The sequence below is a fragment of the Dryobates pubescens genome, chromosome 6, assembly GCF_014839835.1.
Source record: "Dryobates pubescens isolate bDryPub1 chromosome 6, bDryPub1.pri, whole genome shotgun sequence".
Lineage (NCBI taxonomy): Eukaryota > Metazoa > Chordata > Aves > Piciformes > Picidae > Dryobates > Dryobates pubescens.
The window spans coordinates 5,605,092-5,623,497 of NC_071617.1; the positions used below are offsets into that span (position 1 = coordinate 5,605,092).

The 18,406-nt window shown below is 43.3% G+C and overlaps 1 protein-coding gene and 1 non-coding gene across 2 annotated transcripts in view; both read right to left on the minus strand.

The window, feature by feature from the left end:
* ME1 (malic enzyme 1) overlaps nucleotides 1-18,406 on the minus strand; it is a 221,716-nt gene that overhangs the window by 163,121 nt on the left and 40,189 nt on the right. The window contains exon 2 of the mRNA XM_054162557.1: nucleotides 4,023-4,156. Coding sequence (XP_054018532.1) covers nucleotides 4,023-4,156 — 134 coding nt within the window. The remainder of the gene's footprint in view (nucleotides 1-4,022; nucleotides 4,157-18,406) is intronic.
* TRNAC-GCA (transfer RNA cysteine (anticodon GCA)) lies at nucleotides 5,006-5,077 on the minus strand. The gene has a single exon. It is a non-coding gene; the product is annotated as a tRNA-Cys (tRNA).

Here is an 18,406-nt window from a genome sequence, read left to right on the forward strand (position 1 = left end):
CTCAAAGGTCTTTTCCAACCTGGTTAATTCTATTCTATTCTATTCTATTCTATTCTATTCTATTCTATTCTATTCTATTCTATTCTATTCTATTCTATTCTATTCTATTCTTCTATTCAGTGCTGGTGCACCCAGCATAAGAGAGACATCAAACTGCTGGAGCAGGTCCACAAAGAGGATTAGAGGAACTCCCCTATGGGTACAGGCCATGAGATTTGAGGCTGATCAGCCTGGAGAAAAGAAGGCTCCAGGAATACCTTACTAGCTGACTTCTAGTACCTGAAAGGGGCCTACAAGAAAACCAGGAAGGGACTTTTTACAAAGGCTCACAGTGATAGGACAAGAGGGAATGGATTGAAGCTTATGGAGGCTGGTGAGACACTGGAACTTATTGCCAGTCAGGTCACGGATGCCCCATCCCTGGAGGCATCAAAGGTTGGATGAGGCCTTGAGCAACCTGGGCTAGTGGAAGGTATCCCTCCCCATGGCATGGGTGGTTGGAACTAGATGATCTTTAAGGTCCCTTCCAACCCAAACCATTCTATGAATCTGTGAAAGTTCTGCATGCTACAACACACATGCATATACTAATGTTCTTTCATATTATTACATTTCCCTACTATCCTTTCATTTTCCTGGTACTGCATTATGATATAGCACATCTTTCAATGTCCTTGAACTCTTGGAGCACTTTGTTTATTAAACCCTTACTCCTGAGGGTGATTATCCCAATATTTCCCTTGAAATAACAAGCTCTTTCCCATATAGTTGTGAAAACACTTAAAGACATTAATTTTGCTTCCAGAGAGTCTTGAAAGTGAAGATACAGAAAATCATGATGTGCTGCCCAGGGAGGTGATGGAGTCACCGTCCCTGGAGGTGTTCAAGAGGGGACTGGACATGGCACTTGGTGCTATGGTCTAGTAGTCATAAGGTCTTGGGTGACAGGTTGGACTTGATGATCTTTGAGGTCTTTTCCAACCCTGTTGATTCTATGATTCCATGATTCTAAATATCACAGGATCACAGGTTGTTAGGGGTTGGAAGGAACCTCTGGAGATCATCAAGACCAAGCCCTCTGCCAGAGCAGAACCATAGAATATATTGTAGGTCACACAGGAACACATCCAGATGGGTCTTGAAAGTCTCCAGAGAAGGAGAATCCACCACCTCTCTTGGGAGCCTGCTCCAGTGCTCTGTGACCCTTACAAGTCAAGAAGTTCTTCCTCATGTTGAGGTGGAACTTCCTGTGCTGTAGTTTACATCCATTGCTCCTTGTCCTATCACAGGGTACAAGTGAGCAGAGGCTGTCCCTTCCTTCCTGACACCCAGCCCTCAGATACTTATAAACATTTATTAGATCCCCTCTCAGTCTTCTCCTCTCCAGACTAAAAAGCATGGAAAGTGTAATTTTGATCAGAAGGCTACTTCTCAGTGGCAGGCATAAAATATCTCTTCTTTCTCAGCACAGTAACTTGCTTAGGGGTGTCAACTTTCTTAACAATTCATTCTTAAGTGGGAAACCACAAATGCCTCATCCTCAATACGGTGTTGGTTATAATGCATTAGACAACAACATCCAAACAAGCTACATGAGTCAAAACATGAAGTGGTTTTCAGCATTGTGTTTTTTTAAAAGAGAGATATATTTAAAATGCAGGAATTAATGGAATCTTTTACTGAAGCTCAAATTTAATTGAAAACATAGTGAAAACAAGCAATAAAGCACTGAGAACAATCATCTGTGCTATAAAAAGGGAGAAAAATATTATCTGTCGTCAGACAAGGAGTCTTGAATGAAGATTTCAGGGAAGAGGTTCAGAAGATGAAAACCAAGGCCTGGGCAAGTAAGTCAGAAAAGATTGCCAAGCATTCAAATGTCAGTGTGTCACTTGCCTTTACTTCACCTATGAACTTTTCATGCTGGTCTGTTACTACAAAGGGAATGAAATGCAGTAGCACAGAAAGATTAGACTAGAATAGACTAGACTAGACTAGAATTGACCAGGTTAGAAGAGACCTTTGAGATCATCGTGTCCAACCCATCATCCAACACTATCTAATCAACTAAACCATGGCACCAAGCATCCCATCAAGTCTCCTCCTAAACACCTCCAGTGATGACAACTCCACCACTTTCTTGCCCCTCTCTGGACACATTCCAGCGAGTCAACATCTTCCCTAAACTGAGTGGCCCAGAACTGGACACAATACTCAAGGTGTGGCCTAACCAGTGCAGCGTGCAGGGGGAAAATGACCTCCCTGCTCCTGCTGGCCACACTGTTCCTGATACAGGCCTAAGCATAGTCCAAAACCCAAATGAAAATTGGTAAGTAGCTGAAAATTAGTGATGATTCCTTAGCACAACTGGTCCTACTGGCATGCATTTTACAAGGCAAAATCAACTATCAAAAAATCCCCGAACTGAAATTTGTTTGCTCTTATGTTGTGAAATTGAGAAGTAAATAAAGGAAAGTTGGAGGAAACTCTGTTATTTTTTTTTTAACCTGTGTAAGATACTTAGCTCCTTTACTTTGCAGCATCAGTATCTATATAGAAATGCTATTAAAGACAGAGAACATGAATAAAAAAGACCAACAACACAGCATTCTCAGGAAAAGTGATTTGGTGGCACCTCTCCTGATGTTAACATATCCAGTGCAAAATTTTACCACTGTAAGTCTGAAGACAGAGAAGCCCAGACAGAAGATGTGGCTGTGTCAGGGGAAACAATTTCAATGTCAACAAATAGCAAGAAGAAAAACAATTAAGAACATACAGGGGAGGAAAAAACCCTAAATTAAATTACTTGCAGAATCCACCACAGCTTTTCCAAATTAAGTCAGTGGAATAGAATTGCTTCCTCTTATTGACTTCCTTTTGGCCAAGCATACCAGGCAATGTACTTGCTGCTGTTTCACATTCATTTTGTGTACAAACTCTTGGTATTTCAGAGCACAGCAATTCCACAATGCAAGTCAGCAAAGGAGCTTCAGCCATGCTAAACAATGTCATGCCATGGTACTACATATACATCCTGGCCTGTATCAGGAATAGTGTGGCCAGTAGGAGCAGGGAGGTCATTCTGCCCCTGTACACTGCACTGGTTAGGCCACACCTTGAGTCCTGTGTCCAGTTCTGGGATCCTCAGTTTAGGAAAGATGTTGACTTGCTGGAAGGTGTCCAGAGAATGGCAACAAGGCTGGTGAGGGGTTTGGAGCACAGCCCTGTGAGGAGAGGCTGAGGGAGCTGGGGTTGCTTAGCCTGGAGAAGAGAAGGCTCAGGGGAGACCTTATTGCTGTCTACAGCTCCCTGAAGGGAGGTTGTAGCCAGGTGGGGGTTGGTCTCTTCTCCCAGGCAACCAGCACCAGAACAAGAGGACACAGTCTCAGGCTGCACCAGGGGAGGTTTAGGCTGGATATGAGGAAGAAGTTCCTCACAGAAAGAGTTACTGGCCATTAGAATGGAAAGTTGCCCAGGGAGGTGGTGGAGTCACCATCACTGGAGGTGTTTAGGAAGAGACTGGATGGGGTGCTTGGTGCCATGGTTTAGTTGATTGGATGGTGGTGGGTGATAGGTTGGGCTCAATGATCATATAGGTCTTTTCCAACCTGGTTAATTCTATTCTGTTCTATGCTGTTCTATAGGCTTAATGAATTTACACACAGCTTCTTTCTAGTCAGAGTAAGCTGCAATCTTTCCAGTCTAAGATGCTCATTACAATGCAAAATTAGCAGTAGATTTATATTTTAAAGAAAGCATTCTAGCAAAAAGTATATATTGAGCTTAGTAATTCCCAATCATCAAACACAATTTGGAAACAAAATCTCATCTCTACTACCATTAAAAAAAAACAAACCAAACCAAACCAAACCCAACAACAACAAAAGAAAACCAAAATAAATGCAAACAAGCAAACAAACAAACAACAAAACCAAACCAAACAAACAAGAAGAAAGGGGGATAAAAGGAGGGGAGTCACAGTTTGATAACTAGGATAAAGTATCATAAGCATACTTTACCTGTCTAGATCAGATGTCAGCCTTTCAAAATTCTTAAGAATACTATAAACTTGGGCATCTTGACCAAGAAAGCAAGGTGGCAATAATCCATGAATATTCAGTTGTTGCCTCTCTTCCAAGGTAAAAGCCATGCCCTGGAAAAAAAAAATGTATACATATATATGAGAGATATTTCTTCTAAGAAAACTCTGCATCAAAATATAGCACAGGTAAAGTCAGGATCAGAAAAACTATTTAATATCAACAGGATTAACAATTATGCAACACTTTCTTTACTCAGTCATTAGAGAACAGCCCTGTATGTTATAATAGCTCCATCCCAGCACAAAATGAGCTAATGTCTTCTGACACAGTAAGACTATTATCTGAAAAACTCTGAAGTTACAGCTGAAGAGAGTAGCAGGATATTCTCACTCACTCATTTTTTTGGCTATCTCCTAAACACAATGCATGAATAGCAGTGAAAGGGAAAAAGACTTAGGGGTCCTAGTGGATGAAAGGTTGATCATGAGCCAACAATGTGTTCTTCTGGCCAAGAAGGCCAATGCCATTCTGTGGTGGATTAGAAGGGCTGTGGTTAGTAGGTCAAGAGACGTTCTCCTCCCCCTCTATTCTCTCCTGGTGAGGCTGCATCAGGAATATTGTGTCTAGTTCTGGGTCCCTCGGTTTAAGAAGGACCTGAGGGAACTGCTTGAAAGAGTCCAGTGCAGAACCACAATGATGATTAGGGGAGTGAAACATACATACATACACACATACATAGAATAAACAAGGTTGGAAGAGAACTTCAAGATCATCGTGTCCAACCCACCAACCAATCCAACACCACCTGAACAACTAACCCACGGCATCAAGCACCCCATCAAGTCTTCTCCTGAAAACCTCCAGTGATGGTGACTCCACCACCTCCCCAGGCAGCCCATTCCAATGGGCAATCACTCTTTCTGTATAGAACTTTTTCCTAACATCTAAAAATAACTCTCAGGGGGCACCCAGATTTGAACTGGGGACCTCTTGATCTGCAGTCAAATGCTCTACCACTGAGCTATACCCCCAGCTGCATCTTCTTTATGGGGACAGACTGAGTGAGCTGGGGCTCTTTAGCTTGGAGAAGAGGAGACTAAGGGGTGACAGCAATGTTTAGAAATACATAAAGGGTGAGTGCCAAGAGGATGGAGTCAGCCTCTGCTCGGTGATACCCAGTGACAGCACAAGGGGCAATGGGTGGAAGTTGAGGCACAGGAAGTTCCATGGACACGAGGAAAACTTTTTTCCCTGTGAGGATGACAGAGCATTGACAGAGGCTATCCAGGGGGGTTGTGGAGTCTCCCTCTCTGGAGATATTCAAGAGCCACCTGAATCTGTTCCTGTGTGATCTGGCATAGGTGATCCTGCTCTGGCAGGGGGTTGGACTAAATGATGTTTCGAGGTCCCTTCCAGTCCCTGGCATTCAGTGATTCTGTGATAATGTCCACTTACAGTGTGAACATTATGCTTTTAATATCTGTACATTTTCTTTCAAGATCTTGGTTATCTCAGATGTTCGTGTGAATTTTTAACAGAACTCTGTGGTGGTACAATAAAGTCATCACTATCATTTTACAGCCAAAGAACCTCATTCAGCACCTAGTGAAGTAAGTCAATGGAAACATGGCCATAATGAGTTCAATGCAAACTTATTTTGTTTTTCAAATTCTCATTCAATTACTGCAAGAAAACTCTGTACAGACTTCCTGGATTTCATTACTGCATCCAGAAAAAACAGTTTCAAGTATTTAGGACATTGCATGGACAGTCACACAACGCTCGACAAGTAAATCCAGCTTGTGGACTGGCAGAGGCTGCTAAACAGCTACTTTTAAGTGAAGTCTGTCTAAAACAACATCAGGAATTAGCCAAGCTATTGTAAAAAAGAGGAGGATGCCTTCACAGCAGAAATATGACCAAGGGTTTAGCACACTAGTATAAGGACTCTGACTAATGAAGACTTACTTTCTTGCGCTGACTACAACCAGGAAGCTCTGACAGACCACATCATCCCAGGCAACCAGCAACAGAACAAGAGGACACAGTCTCAAGCTGCACCAGGGGAGGTTTAGGCTGGATGTTAGGAAGAAGTTCTTCACAGAAAGAGAGATTGGCCATTGGAATGGGCTGCCCAGGAAGGTGGTAGAGTCACCATCACTGGAGGTGTTTAAGAGGAGACTGGGTGGAGTGCTTGGTGCCATGGTTTAGTTGATTAGATGGTGTTGGATGATAGGTTGGACTCAATGATCTCAAAGGTCTTTTCCAACCTGGTTAATTCTATTCTATTCTATTCCTATTCTATTCTATCAGAACTTTATTAGTTTTAGGGAATAAAAAGCACAGCCAGTGGGGTTTCTTCATATATGATCTATGATGTTTACAGGTTTGTTTCACACTATAGCTACTGGTTGTTGGCTACACCAATATGTTACAGCTCTCCTTTAGCATGGCTCTTGCACTGCTTCCACAGCAGAACCAGTACTGACAGATCTGTGCCTTTAAGTCCTCTCTTAGGCTAATACCAAGATGTTTATAAGCTTTGTAATATGTAACTTAAATGTATTCAAGAGTTAATGTATTAGAGGCTAGAAAACATTTATTACTCTACTAAGAGGAGATGCATATATACCAACAAACCATTAGACAGCTGGCTAATATTCTACACCTATTATACAGCTGCATATAAAATGCCTTCTTTCTTCAGAAAAAAAATATTTGAGTAAACATCTTAGAAGATATGGAAGAGAAAAAAATGGCAATGTAATGTTTCTGCACTTAGTCTCCCATGGAAAATAAATACTATTAAGCTACTTTCACAACTACTTCTATCAATAAGCATTTAAAAGATTCTTCACAGAATCACAGAATGTAAGAGGTTGGAAGTGACCTCCAGATATCACCCTGCCAAAGCAGGATCACCTAGGGTGGTCCACACAGGAGTGCATCCAGGTGGCTTTGGAAAGTCTCCAGAGAAGGAGACTCCACAACCTCTCTGGGCAGCCTGCTCCAGGGCTCTGTCACCCTCACTGCAAAGAAGTTTCTCCTCACATTGAGATGAAACCTTTTATGTTCAAGCTTGTACCTGTTCTTCCTCGTCCTCCTACTGCACACCACTGAAAACAGATTGGTCCCCTCTACTTGACACCCACCCCTGAGATATGAGGTCATTGTGCCTCTCTACTCTGCATTGGTTAGGCCGCACCTTGAGTCCTGTGTCCAGTTCTGGGCCCCTCAGTTTAAGAAGGACATCGAGACACTTGAACGTGTCCAGAGAAGGGCAACAAGGCTGGGGAGAGGCCTTGAGCACAGCCCTGTGAGGAGAGGCTGAGGGAGCTGGGGTTGTTTAGCCTGGAGAAGGGAAGGCTCAGGGGTGACCTCATTGCCCTCTACAACTACCTGAAAGGTGGCAGTAGACAGGAAGGGGTTGGTCTCTTCTCCCAGGCAACCAGCACCAGAACAAGGGGACACAGTCTCAAGCTGTGCCAGGGGAGGTTTAGACTCGAAGTGAGGAGAAAGTTCTTCACTGAGCGAGTCATTCGTCATTGGGATGTGCTGCCCAGGGAGGTGGTGGAGTCACCATCCCTGGAGGTGTTCAAGAGGAGATTGGACGTGGCACTTGGTGCCATGGTCTAGTCATGAGGTCTACCGAGACAGGTTGGACTTGATGATCCTTGGGGTCTCTTCCACCCTTAGTTATACTGTGATACCGTGATTTATAGACATTGATGGGATCTCCTCTCATCCTTTTCTTCTCAAGACTTAGCAGCCCCAGGGCTCTCAGTCTCTCTTCATAGGGGAGACGCTCAAGTTTGTTCATTCGACTTAGCCTGGCCAACAAATGGCGGGAAAAGACAGGCAAATCGGGAGGGCAACTACAGAAGGCATCCTTCAGTGCACATTTACACTACTGCTTTTTCAAGAGAACAGATTCACAATCCTTTTCACAATTCCACTACTGCCTTTCAGGCAACACCTACTCAAGTGATAGAACATGATAAATTCATGCCAGTTTGTTTGATTTCCTGGACAGGCTTCAGGGTTGGGGTTTTTTCAGAAATGCTCACCTCAAAGGACTTTTTCTCACAGAACAAAAATATACTATAAACCCTTCCTCACTACTCTACACTTCTTAGACCATCTTCATTCTAAATAATTTTCATAGAATCATAGAATTGTTAGGGTTGGAAGGGACCTCAAGGATCATCTAGTTCCAAATCCCCTCACAGTAGAACAAGTTGCCCAGAGCTACATCCAGCCTGGCCTTAAAAAACTCCAGGGATGAGGCTTCCACCACCTCCCTGGGCAACCTGTGCCAGTGTCTCACCACCCTCACGGGGAAGAACTTCTTCCTAACATCCAATCTGAATCTACCCATTTCTAGTTTTTTTCCATTCCCCCTAGTCCTACCATTTCCTGACACCCTAAAAAGTCCCTCCCCAGCTTTCTTGTAGGCCCCCTTCAGATCCTGGAAAGCCACAGTAAGATCTCCTCAGAGCCTTCTCTTCCCCAGACTGAACAGCCCCAGCTCCCTCAGCCTGTGCTCACAGGAGAGGAGCTCCAGCCCTCTGATCATCCTTGTGGCCCTTCTCTGGACATGCTCCAGCATGTTCAGAGAAGGGTTCTATGATTCTGTGATTCAAGTGGTTCAAGTGATTCTGTCATTGTTGCTTAATAAAAAGTAAGGGGAAAAAGGATCCCTAAGGCAATCCCACCACAGTATCTGCAATAAAATTGTTACTTAATTATGACTCAATTAAAAAAAAATGCAAAATTTCATGAAGAACACTTTACAAAACACACAGTATTTCCAAAACATGCTTCTCCTACATATAAAAATGGAGGGAAACCAAGTTTAATAAAGTCTATAACTGTTTGCTACAGCTTTCCACACATGCAAGACTTCAACTATTTCCAACAGTGTACACAAGCCCTGCATTTTCTTGTCACAGTATCACAGTATCACCAAGGTTGGAAGAGATCTCAAAGATCATCAAGTCCAGCCTGTCACCACAGACCTCATGACTAGACCATGGCACCAAGTGCCACCTCCAATCCCCTCTTGAACCCCTCCAGGGATGGTGACTCCACCACCTCCCTGGGCAGCACATTCCAATGCTGAACGACTCTCTCGGTGAAGAACTTTCTCCTCACCTCAAGCCTAAACTTCCCCTGGTACAGCTTGAGACTGTGTCCTCTTGTTCTGGTGCTGGTTGCTAGAGAGAAGAGACCAACCCCTTCCTGGCTACAACCACCTTTCAGGTAGTTGTATACAGCAATGAGGTCTCCCCTGAGCCTCCTCCTCTCCAGGCTAAACAACCCCAGCTCCCTCAGCCTCTCCTCATAGGGCTGTGCTCAAGGCCTCTCCCCAGCCTCATTGCCCTTCTCTGGACACGTTCAAGTGTCTCAATGTCCTTCTTAAGCTGAGGGGCCCAGAACCGGACCTTGTCCTTACATGGCCAGTTATATCATGAGTGTCTTCATTCAACTGCTAGCACATTTTTATAGACCATGGAAGAAGGCAGAGTCAATGCTCCTCACAAGCTGATTTAAAGTTGATCCCTCTTACCTCCAGTAGACTTTTTTGGCTTGAAAAAGCCTCATGTAAAACCTGTGCATGTGTGGTCACACACATGGACACACATTCCAACATCAGTTTCAAATGGTTGCACTTTAGGGAGCTGCATACTTTAAGTGGATCCCTCAGTACTGGTAACAAAATGAAAATTCAGTTGCCTTCTCTGTCTTTCCTTCACCCTGTTTCTATTAGTCAGATTTTCTGAAAGACCAAAATTCAACAAAGTCCATGCCCACCTTCTCTTTAGGAGTAAAATACAGACTTTAATTACTGTGATAGGGTTTCCCCTCTTACTGGAAAATGGATTTTATTTTAACACATACACATGAAAAGCTGATACACCTTGCCAAGTTCCCCTTCTATAAAGCACTTTGTCTTAGATTAGTGCATTTTCCACAGACTGCTACAGCTTCTACAGTAAGTGCTCATTTCTTTTGGGCACCCACCTACACCTCCTGTGCTATACAAGGTTTTAAATTCTTTACTTGCATACACATTCTTGGCACAGAAACTATGGATCTTTTACATTTCTAAGATGGAATGTTAATTCCTTCATTACCTCAGATACCATCAAAAGAACTGTCCTTAAAATGGATCACCTGATGATTTAATCAGAGAAGGCCATTTGATGAAATAAATGTGTGTTATATCATCTGCTTACAAATAGGAAGAGCTCAACTCCATAAATTTTGTGGTTTATATCTAGGTATCTCGCACTAGCTTCTCAGATTTTCTCCATCAGGTCTTGTTTTGAGGTGCTGTTTCCCAGCCATCCAGCAGAGAGGGCTCTAGGTCCAGACTGGTTAACACACACTCTTCTGAGAGCTGCATTTTGTGCACACCTGGATGGGATTAAACTTCCACCATCTAAAGTGCACCCTAATTATAACACAAGATGTGGACATTTTTATTTTGCACTCCCTATCACAAATTGTTCAGGATGATCAACAGTGTGACAATCTAAAAGTAGCACAAGGGCAAGAACCAGCAACCATAAGCATTATAGAATCACAGAATTGTCAGAGTGGGAAGGAATCTCAAGGATCATCTAGTTCCAATCCCTGTGCCATGGGCAGGGAGACCACACACTAGATCACGTTGCCCAAAGCCACATCCAGCCTGGCAGTGAAAACATCCAGGGATGAGGCTTCCACCACCTCCCTGGGCAACCTGTTTCAGTGTCTCACCACCCTCATGGGGAAGAACATCCTGACATCCAATCTGAATCTACCCACTTCTAGTTTTGCTCCATTTCCCCTAGTCCTCCCCAACTTTCTTGCAGGCCCCCTTCAGAACCTGGAAGGCCACAAGAACCTCAGACCGTTCTATTCTCCAGACTGAATAGCCTCAACTCTCAGTCTGTCTCCATAGCAGAGGAGCTCCAGCCCTCTGATAATCCTCATGGCCCTCCTCTGGATGCATTCCACCACGTCCAGATCTTCCTACTAATAGAGGCTCCAGAATTGGATGCAGTACTCAAGATGGAGTCTCACCAGACTGGAGTACAGGGAGAATCATCTCCCTCGACCTGCTGCCCATACTTCTCTTGATTAACCTTTGCCCAATTTGATTTAATTTGTTCACTCCTTTAATGCCTTCAAAAGAAAGCACATACACCAAAGAGACAAAAATCATAGTTTCTGTTAAACCTTTCAGGTTAGAGTTTGCAGTTCTTCAAGGGTTGTGTTTCATATGCTTCTTTATATGCTCTGGTTTTAGTACAACTAAGTTGTTCTTCAGCCACCTTACCACACTGTTTGGTGTGACTGTTGGGCTGAGGGATTTTATTGCTCATTTGACACAAATGCCCTTTTGTCTTCTCAGTTCTCTGGGTCTGCTTTTTGTTTATTTGTTTTCATTTTCAGGAAGTTCAACTCATTGCAAATTCATTTAATTCTGAATTCATCTCTCCACTTGTGAAGTGTTGTAACTGTAGCAGTGATTTCTACTGCTGCACATTGCTCAATGCTCTTTCACTATTTCATTTCTATTGGTTTATCAGTCCAGCTCTTAACTATATGTTCTCTGCCCAGCCTAACGTTTCCCCCAAAACCCCACAGCTACAAGGTTGGTTTAGTGCAATTAAATACACACATGAATTATCTTGCTCCCTTGCAGCACTGAAAAGCCATAAAGCAGAATAAACAGCACAACATCGTCTTGTGTCAGATAGGTCTTTTGCAGTGGCTCTCAACTGTGCTCTCAAAGAGTGCTTGAAGAAGACAGAGAGCACATTCAAAGTATTTCAAGAGCTGTCTCAGCTTCTGTTCACATCTCTTAGACTGCATTGACATCATTTTTGTTCAGATATTATATCTGAAGCTCATCTAATTGCTAAGTTTATATAAACTCCTCAAGAAAAAGAGTGCACTAAAGTGTGCATCCTGTCTATGTGCTAACGAGATTCAGCCTCACTAAAGGGTAGCCAGAACCACCTTCAAACAGCATTCATTGCAGGGATTGTCCTCCAATTTCTTTCAAGGCCTAGTCCTCTTTTGTTCCAGGAAGCCAAAATTTTCACTTCTAGAAACTTCTACTAATTCAGATAAAATACTGTTCCCTCCTGTTGACCTTACTGCACATATGCTGCAGCATGCAGAGGGAGGCTGACTTATATGTCCACATCCAAGGTTCTTTGACTCAGTGATTCTTTCTCCTCAGACTCTAGCGCTCACATATACCCTAGAGAACAGATCTTATGAAGAGTGACTAAAGGAGCTGGGGCTCTTTAGTTTGAATAAGAGAAGGCTAAGGGGAGATCTCATCACTCTCTACAACTACTTGGAAGGATGCTGTGGAGAGGCTGGTGCTGGTCTCTTCTCACAAGTAATTAGTGACAGAACAAGAGGGAATGGCCTCAAGCTGCAACTGGGTAGGTTTAGACTGGACACAGGGGGAAAAAAAATCACAGCAAGAGTGGTCAGTCATTGGAATGGGCTGCCTAGGGAAGTGATTGAGTGACCAAGCCTGGATGTGTTTTAAAGCCATTTGGATGCGGTGCTTGAGGATATGGTTTAGGAATGAACCTTGTAGAGTAGGGTTATGGATTTGATTTGGTGATTCTGAGGGGTTTTTCTAACCTGAATGTTTCTGTGCAATTCTGTGTGTGATAATGGAGTTGACTGGATCTGTGGAGAACGGAACAAATGAAAAGGAAGGTAAAAAGGTGTACAAAGGAAGTATATTAGAGTATCATTTATTCCACAAGAAAGACATCTCTGGGTTGCTGATCTAAGATACTGCAGAGAAAAAAAATCTATTTCTAAAGTATCTGGAAGACGACAGACAAGTAGGTTAATTATGTTGGAGTCCATTAAAAAGTAAAAAGCCTCCCCATCAAAAAACTCATTCTGTGTATCTAAACCACAAAAGTGCAGTGAACCAATTTCAATGATATTGTGAAAGAACCACCCAAATCTGAGGGACTCACATATGCACAGCATCTGCTGCCATGGCTGGAAAGAGGATGGCTGGCTCTACGCCACCCCTTGCAGCATCCCTCCACAGCACTTGGTAACCCTGAGCAGAGTAAAAGAGACTGGGAGTGCTCTGCAGACAAAGCTCTGGAAAAATCCCACAGATGCCTGAAATAAAAGTCTGCCCAAGATCTCAATCAATTCTTTGAATAAATAGACTTACAGAACCCTGCAACTCCATATTCTTTAAAAACCAACCAACCAAAAACCCAAGCTATAAGTCTGCAAAATATATTCAAAGAAATCTTTATAAAATCTCTACAAAAATACAGCATGTGAATTTTCAAGTACAGTCAGCTATATTTAAGTGTTTAATGATCTGCAAATCCCTTTTATACATATATATATATAGAGAGAGAGAGAGAGAGAGAGAGAGACACACACATATATATATATAGACACACACACATAGAGAGAGAGAGACACATACATAGAATTGTCAGGGCTGGAAGGGACCTCAAGGATCATTTAGTTCCAACCTCCCTGCCATGGGCAGTGACACCTCAGTCTAGATCAGGTTGCTCAGAGCCCCAAGCAGCCTGGCCTTAAAAACTTCCAGGGATGGGACTCCTGGAAGTTTTTTTAGTAATAACTTGGGGGTTTGGAGGTGTTTTTTGTTTGGTTGGTTTGGGGTTTTGTTTGTTTAATAAATCACAAGCATTTCCCAACCATTCTGCATTTTTGTTATCCAAACATCATTTTGAAGAAACAAACAAACAAAAAACCCTTAAATACTCCATGCCCAACACTCCTTTCAAGACACAATACCCCAAGTAATTAGAATAACTAATCTGAACATACATTGTGTATAAACTCACTGTGCTAAAACACAGTGCCTGGGGAGGTGGTGGAGTCGCCATCATTGGAGGTTTTAAGGAGGAGACTTGATGGGGTGCTTGGTGCCATGGGTTAGTTGTTTAGGTGGTGTTGGATTGGTTGATGGGTTGGACGTGATGATCTTGGAGGTCTCTTCCAACCTGGTTTATTCTATGTATGTATTCTATGTAAGTGTTGTTCATGGCAGGGCACTGGGGTTAGAGCACTACATATGGCTAAAAATGTGAGCATCAGTTTCTCTACCCATTCTTGTCCTGACTGCCAAAAAAATATTACAAGCACAGGCAACTGACACAGCTCTCTGGATGAAGATCTCTTCTGCAATCAGCTCTTTAGATGAGACTGGTCACAAAAAGCAGTAAGGGAAAAATAGTTTTAATGGTGCAAATTTTGCAGTTTTCTGCCATCAGAGGTCTCTTCTGAACCTCAGGAAAAATATCTTCAGACTGTCAGTTGACATCAACTTTGAGCATTAGTTGAAGAAATGAAATCTGGACATGAAAATCCAAACCTTCTGTTGCAGTCCTCTGGCAACCCACACAGAAAAAAAAGCAGCTCAATGAATTTTCAGAAGCAAAGATCCCTAACCATGCGTAATGCAAACATTATTTAAGCTGTTATTAGACCGCAAGTAGAGAAGTCACCAGTGAGACAGAATGGTCATATTCCAAAAATTTACAGTTACTTTCCCCCTCAAAGTATGGTTAGATCCCCACTTGGGCATTTAGTGAGGCCCACTGGTTAGCTCTGGATTATGCATGTTGGATTAAAGCTCAAAAATCAATATAAAAGGTGATGATTAACAACCCATCGGCTTCTTGGGCAGAGGAACTCTGGTTTTGTTTCATGAGGTCTGTGGTGACAGGTTGGACTTGATGATCTTTGAGGTCTCTTCCAACCTTGGTGATACTGTGATACCTAGCACACAGCTGAGATCCTTGGCCTGCAACTGAGATCCCTAAAGCAGCAGCAAATCCTGCTACTATGTGCCTGCAGTGGAGTTTGGAAAGGTAGTCAGGTAACTGCCCTACCTTGGACAAGGAAGTAGAAAACCAGAAAATTAGGACTGGTGAGGTGTAAACAGCAGAATGCAGTTTAGGCAAAGCAAAGCTCTTTTCAATAAGCCCTTGTGCACAGGCATGCATCAGGCCCTGTGAGACTGCAATGCATAATGGAGATAATGAAAAAAAATTAATAGTAGTTGATGTAGATGACCACACAAGAAAAGGAGAAAGTGTCCTAGTTTCAGCTATAAAATGCTAAAGGGCACAAGTTTTGTTTTAGGCACATGTTTAAAATACAGCCATCCCCTCACCTTTGGCATTACCATTTCAAAGTTGGTTGGTTGGTTGGTTGTTGGGGGTTTTTTTCCTGGAGTCACAATGAATCTGCTGCTGAACCCACAAACTTTATTACAGTTTTCAGAAAAGCCAAGAGACCTGAGGTATAGTCACAGCCCAGTTTTAAGTCCACAGGATTTTCCAAAGCAAACTCAAAAAGCCAAGTCACCGGGGGAAACTGAAACAAAAGTCAAAACCAGCTTCTAACGAATAACGCACAAATAAATACAGTAGCTAATAAACACACCCAGGGACTGATGACTCAAAACAAATGCAGATGGCCCAAAGGAGATCAGACTTCTCTTGGCAAACTCATCATGGGAATGTGTGGGTTGCTTGGCAGCCTTGCAGTGAGCTGATACTGTGACTGCATACAATGGTGATTCAGATCAGCACATTAGAAATGACACATCACAGCATTCTTATTTTAGCAATCTGCCTTTCACCTACTGCAAACAATTATCTGAAGCGAAGCAAGCAAACCTATTTTAAGGCATTTTCATACATATTTGTTTTATTAGACATATGCACAGTAAAATCTTTTTGCATTGCATGATCTCTCCTCACCTGAAGTTACCGAAGACTGTATTACACAAACAGCAGACACTAACAAGCTGAGCAGCAGAACAAGTCACCCAGATAACAATGTATTAAAATATATTGCATGTTGTGGTATCATGTAGGATGGAACTGAGTTTAGTGAGATGCTAAATTTAGTTCTTCATATGCAGTCCAGGCACCCATCCTCCCACGACAGTTATTGATTAAAATAAAAAAGCCTGAAGAAAGACTCAGCTCACCCCAGAAGAGATATTTTGCAGTCAGTAATCCAAACTGTTCCAGTGACTGCACTGACTACAGGCCAAACTCAGATTTGCACACACAAGCCCTGTCACCTCAGAGAGCAAAGACGCTGGAGAAAACAGCATGACAATGACAGCAACTAAAAATCATCTCCATAAGAGACTTACACATCAGCAGACAGAAGTGTCCTGCCCAGGGAAAAAGGACAGAAAAGATATTTTCCTCCTTCCCAAGAAGTAAGATAAAAATGCTCCACACTGATTGGATATTTAAATGAAAATTCTTTTTGCAAATATATACAAAAGGTATTAAGGTAAAAGGGATACACTCACAAACTAGGCTCAGTCCTTCTCCTGGGCCTACCAGGACAAAACCTTCCAGAGCCTTCCAGTAAACCTCCACTCCCCTCAGCCTCAGCAGGTCCAAGAGCAGCCTAGACTGAGATATTGGCTGTACAGCTCCCTTAAATAGTGAGATACAAGGAAATAGAATAACAGATTCATAGAATCAAGTAGGTTGGAAAAGACCTGAGAGATCATCGAGTCTAACCTATTACCTAATACCTCATGACAACTAAACCATGGCTTCAAGTGCCACATCCAATCCCCTCTTGAACACATCCAGGGACAGTGACTCCACCACCTCCCTGGATAGGATATTCCACTGGCCAACAACTCTCTCTGTGAAGAACTTTCTCCTCACCTCAAGACTAAACTTCCCCTGGTGTAGCCTGAGACTGTGTCCTCTTGTTCTGGTGCTGGTTGTCTGGGAGAAGAGACCAACCCCCACCTGCCTACAACCTTCCTTCAGGTAGTTGTAGACAGTACTAAGGTCTCCCCTGAGCCTCCTCTTCTCCAGGCTAAACAACCTCAGCTCCCTTAGCCTCATGCTCCTCCCAAGCTCCACAACTTAGGCCATATTCAGAAGACAGAGGCTGCTGCATGCAGACAAGGACTACAGAGAGACACCTGACAAAACACGCAGCCCTGAGGGACTTCACGAACACCCAGCTTGAAGGTACATCAGTACGAGCCTCTGCTTCCCAGCAAAGAGGGAGGCTGCCCGCCCTGCTGCTGCTCCCACCTGGGAGTTACAACACACATGTTCATAAATGAACTGGGAGCATAGTTACTTGCTATTAATAGTAACAGCTTTATTTGATAGTAATAAAGCCAAGAAGTTTTGGGTCTTATGTGAGAACAGAGTTCTTTAAAGAAATAGAAAAGGTGGTGGAGTCCCATGGACATGGCACTTGGGGACATGGTTTAGTGGCCATGGTAGTGTTAGGCTGAAGGTTGGACTCGATGATGTTAGAGGTCTTTTCCAACCCAAACAACTCTATGATCTACTAACAGCTAAACACATAAGGCTCACAAATGCAGGTTGCAATCAGCACCTCCGCTGACCCAATCCTCTAGCAGAGACACCAGACATGTCTCAGCTCTCTTGGTTGCTGCTAGCAGCTGTAATGGGTTGGGGCAGATCCCCTCCCCACCACAGGCAGAAATAACGACTCAGGCAAACGGATTGCAAAAGTGATGAAAGTTTAAATAGAAAGCAGTGAATGTTACAGAAAACCCAAAGCGCAGTGACAAAGAAAGATCCCATCCCCACCTGAGGGTGCATGCAAAACCCCCAGGGCTCCTTCTTCCCCCTCCCTCTGCTGGGCTAGTCTCAGCTGGCCAGGCCTGAGACTGCCCATCCCCCTGTGGCCTTGGGCCCAGTCAGGCCCATGGCCGGGAGATCTCTCCCCCAGTTACCAAGTCTCGGAGAGGGAAGGAAAGAGGAAGTGCCAGACTCCGCACTGGATCTTATAGTGGTGCAAAGAATTATGGTAGGGAATACACAATTTCCTGTGTCCATCCCTCTGGGCTGGACTTCTGGACACAGGAAGTGAATGCACCAGGGGGGCACCCAGCTCAAACTACAACAGCAGCCAAACACCATCATGAAACACAACTCGAACTGCAGAGCCAAAGAAGCTGAACAAATATTCAGAGTTGAGGTTTTCTTCTTGCCCCTGGTGATTGCCAAGCAATTTTTATTAGTTTAAAATTCCCTTGGGATGTACTGACTGTCAAAAATGCCTCCTTAGGAAAGCTCTGGCCATGGGAACTACTCTGGAAAGGGACACTAGCAGTTTACAACATCGCTTTCATACTTGCTGAGCATGTTCTTACGAGAGGTTTCCATTTTCAACACATCTTAACTATACTAGAGATTAAAACCACTGGCTGCAGGCCACTTTGAAGCTCTAATCCCCTGCATGAATCATAGCAACAAAATTAATCTTGTTAATTACTGCCCTCATCAATATTGTCTGTC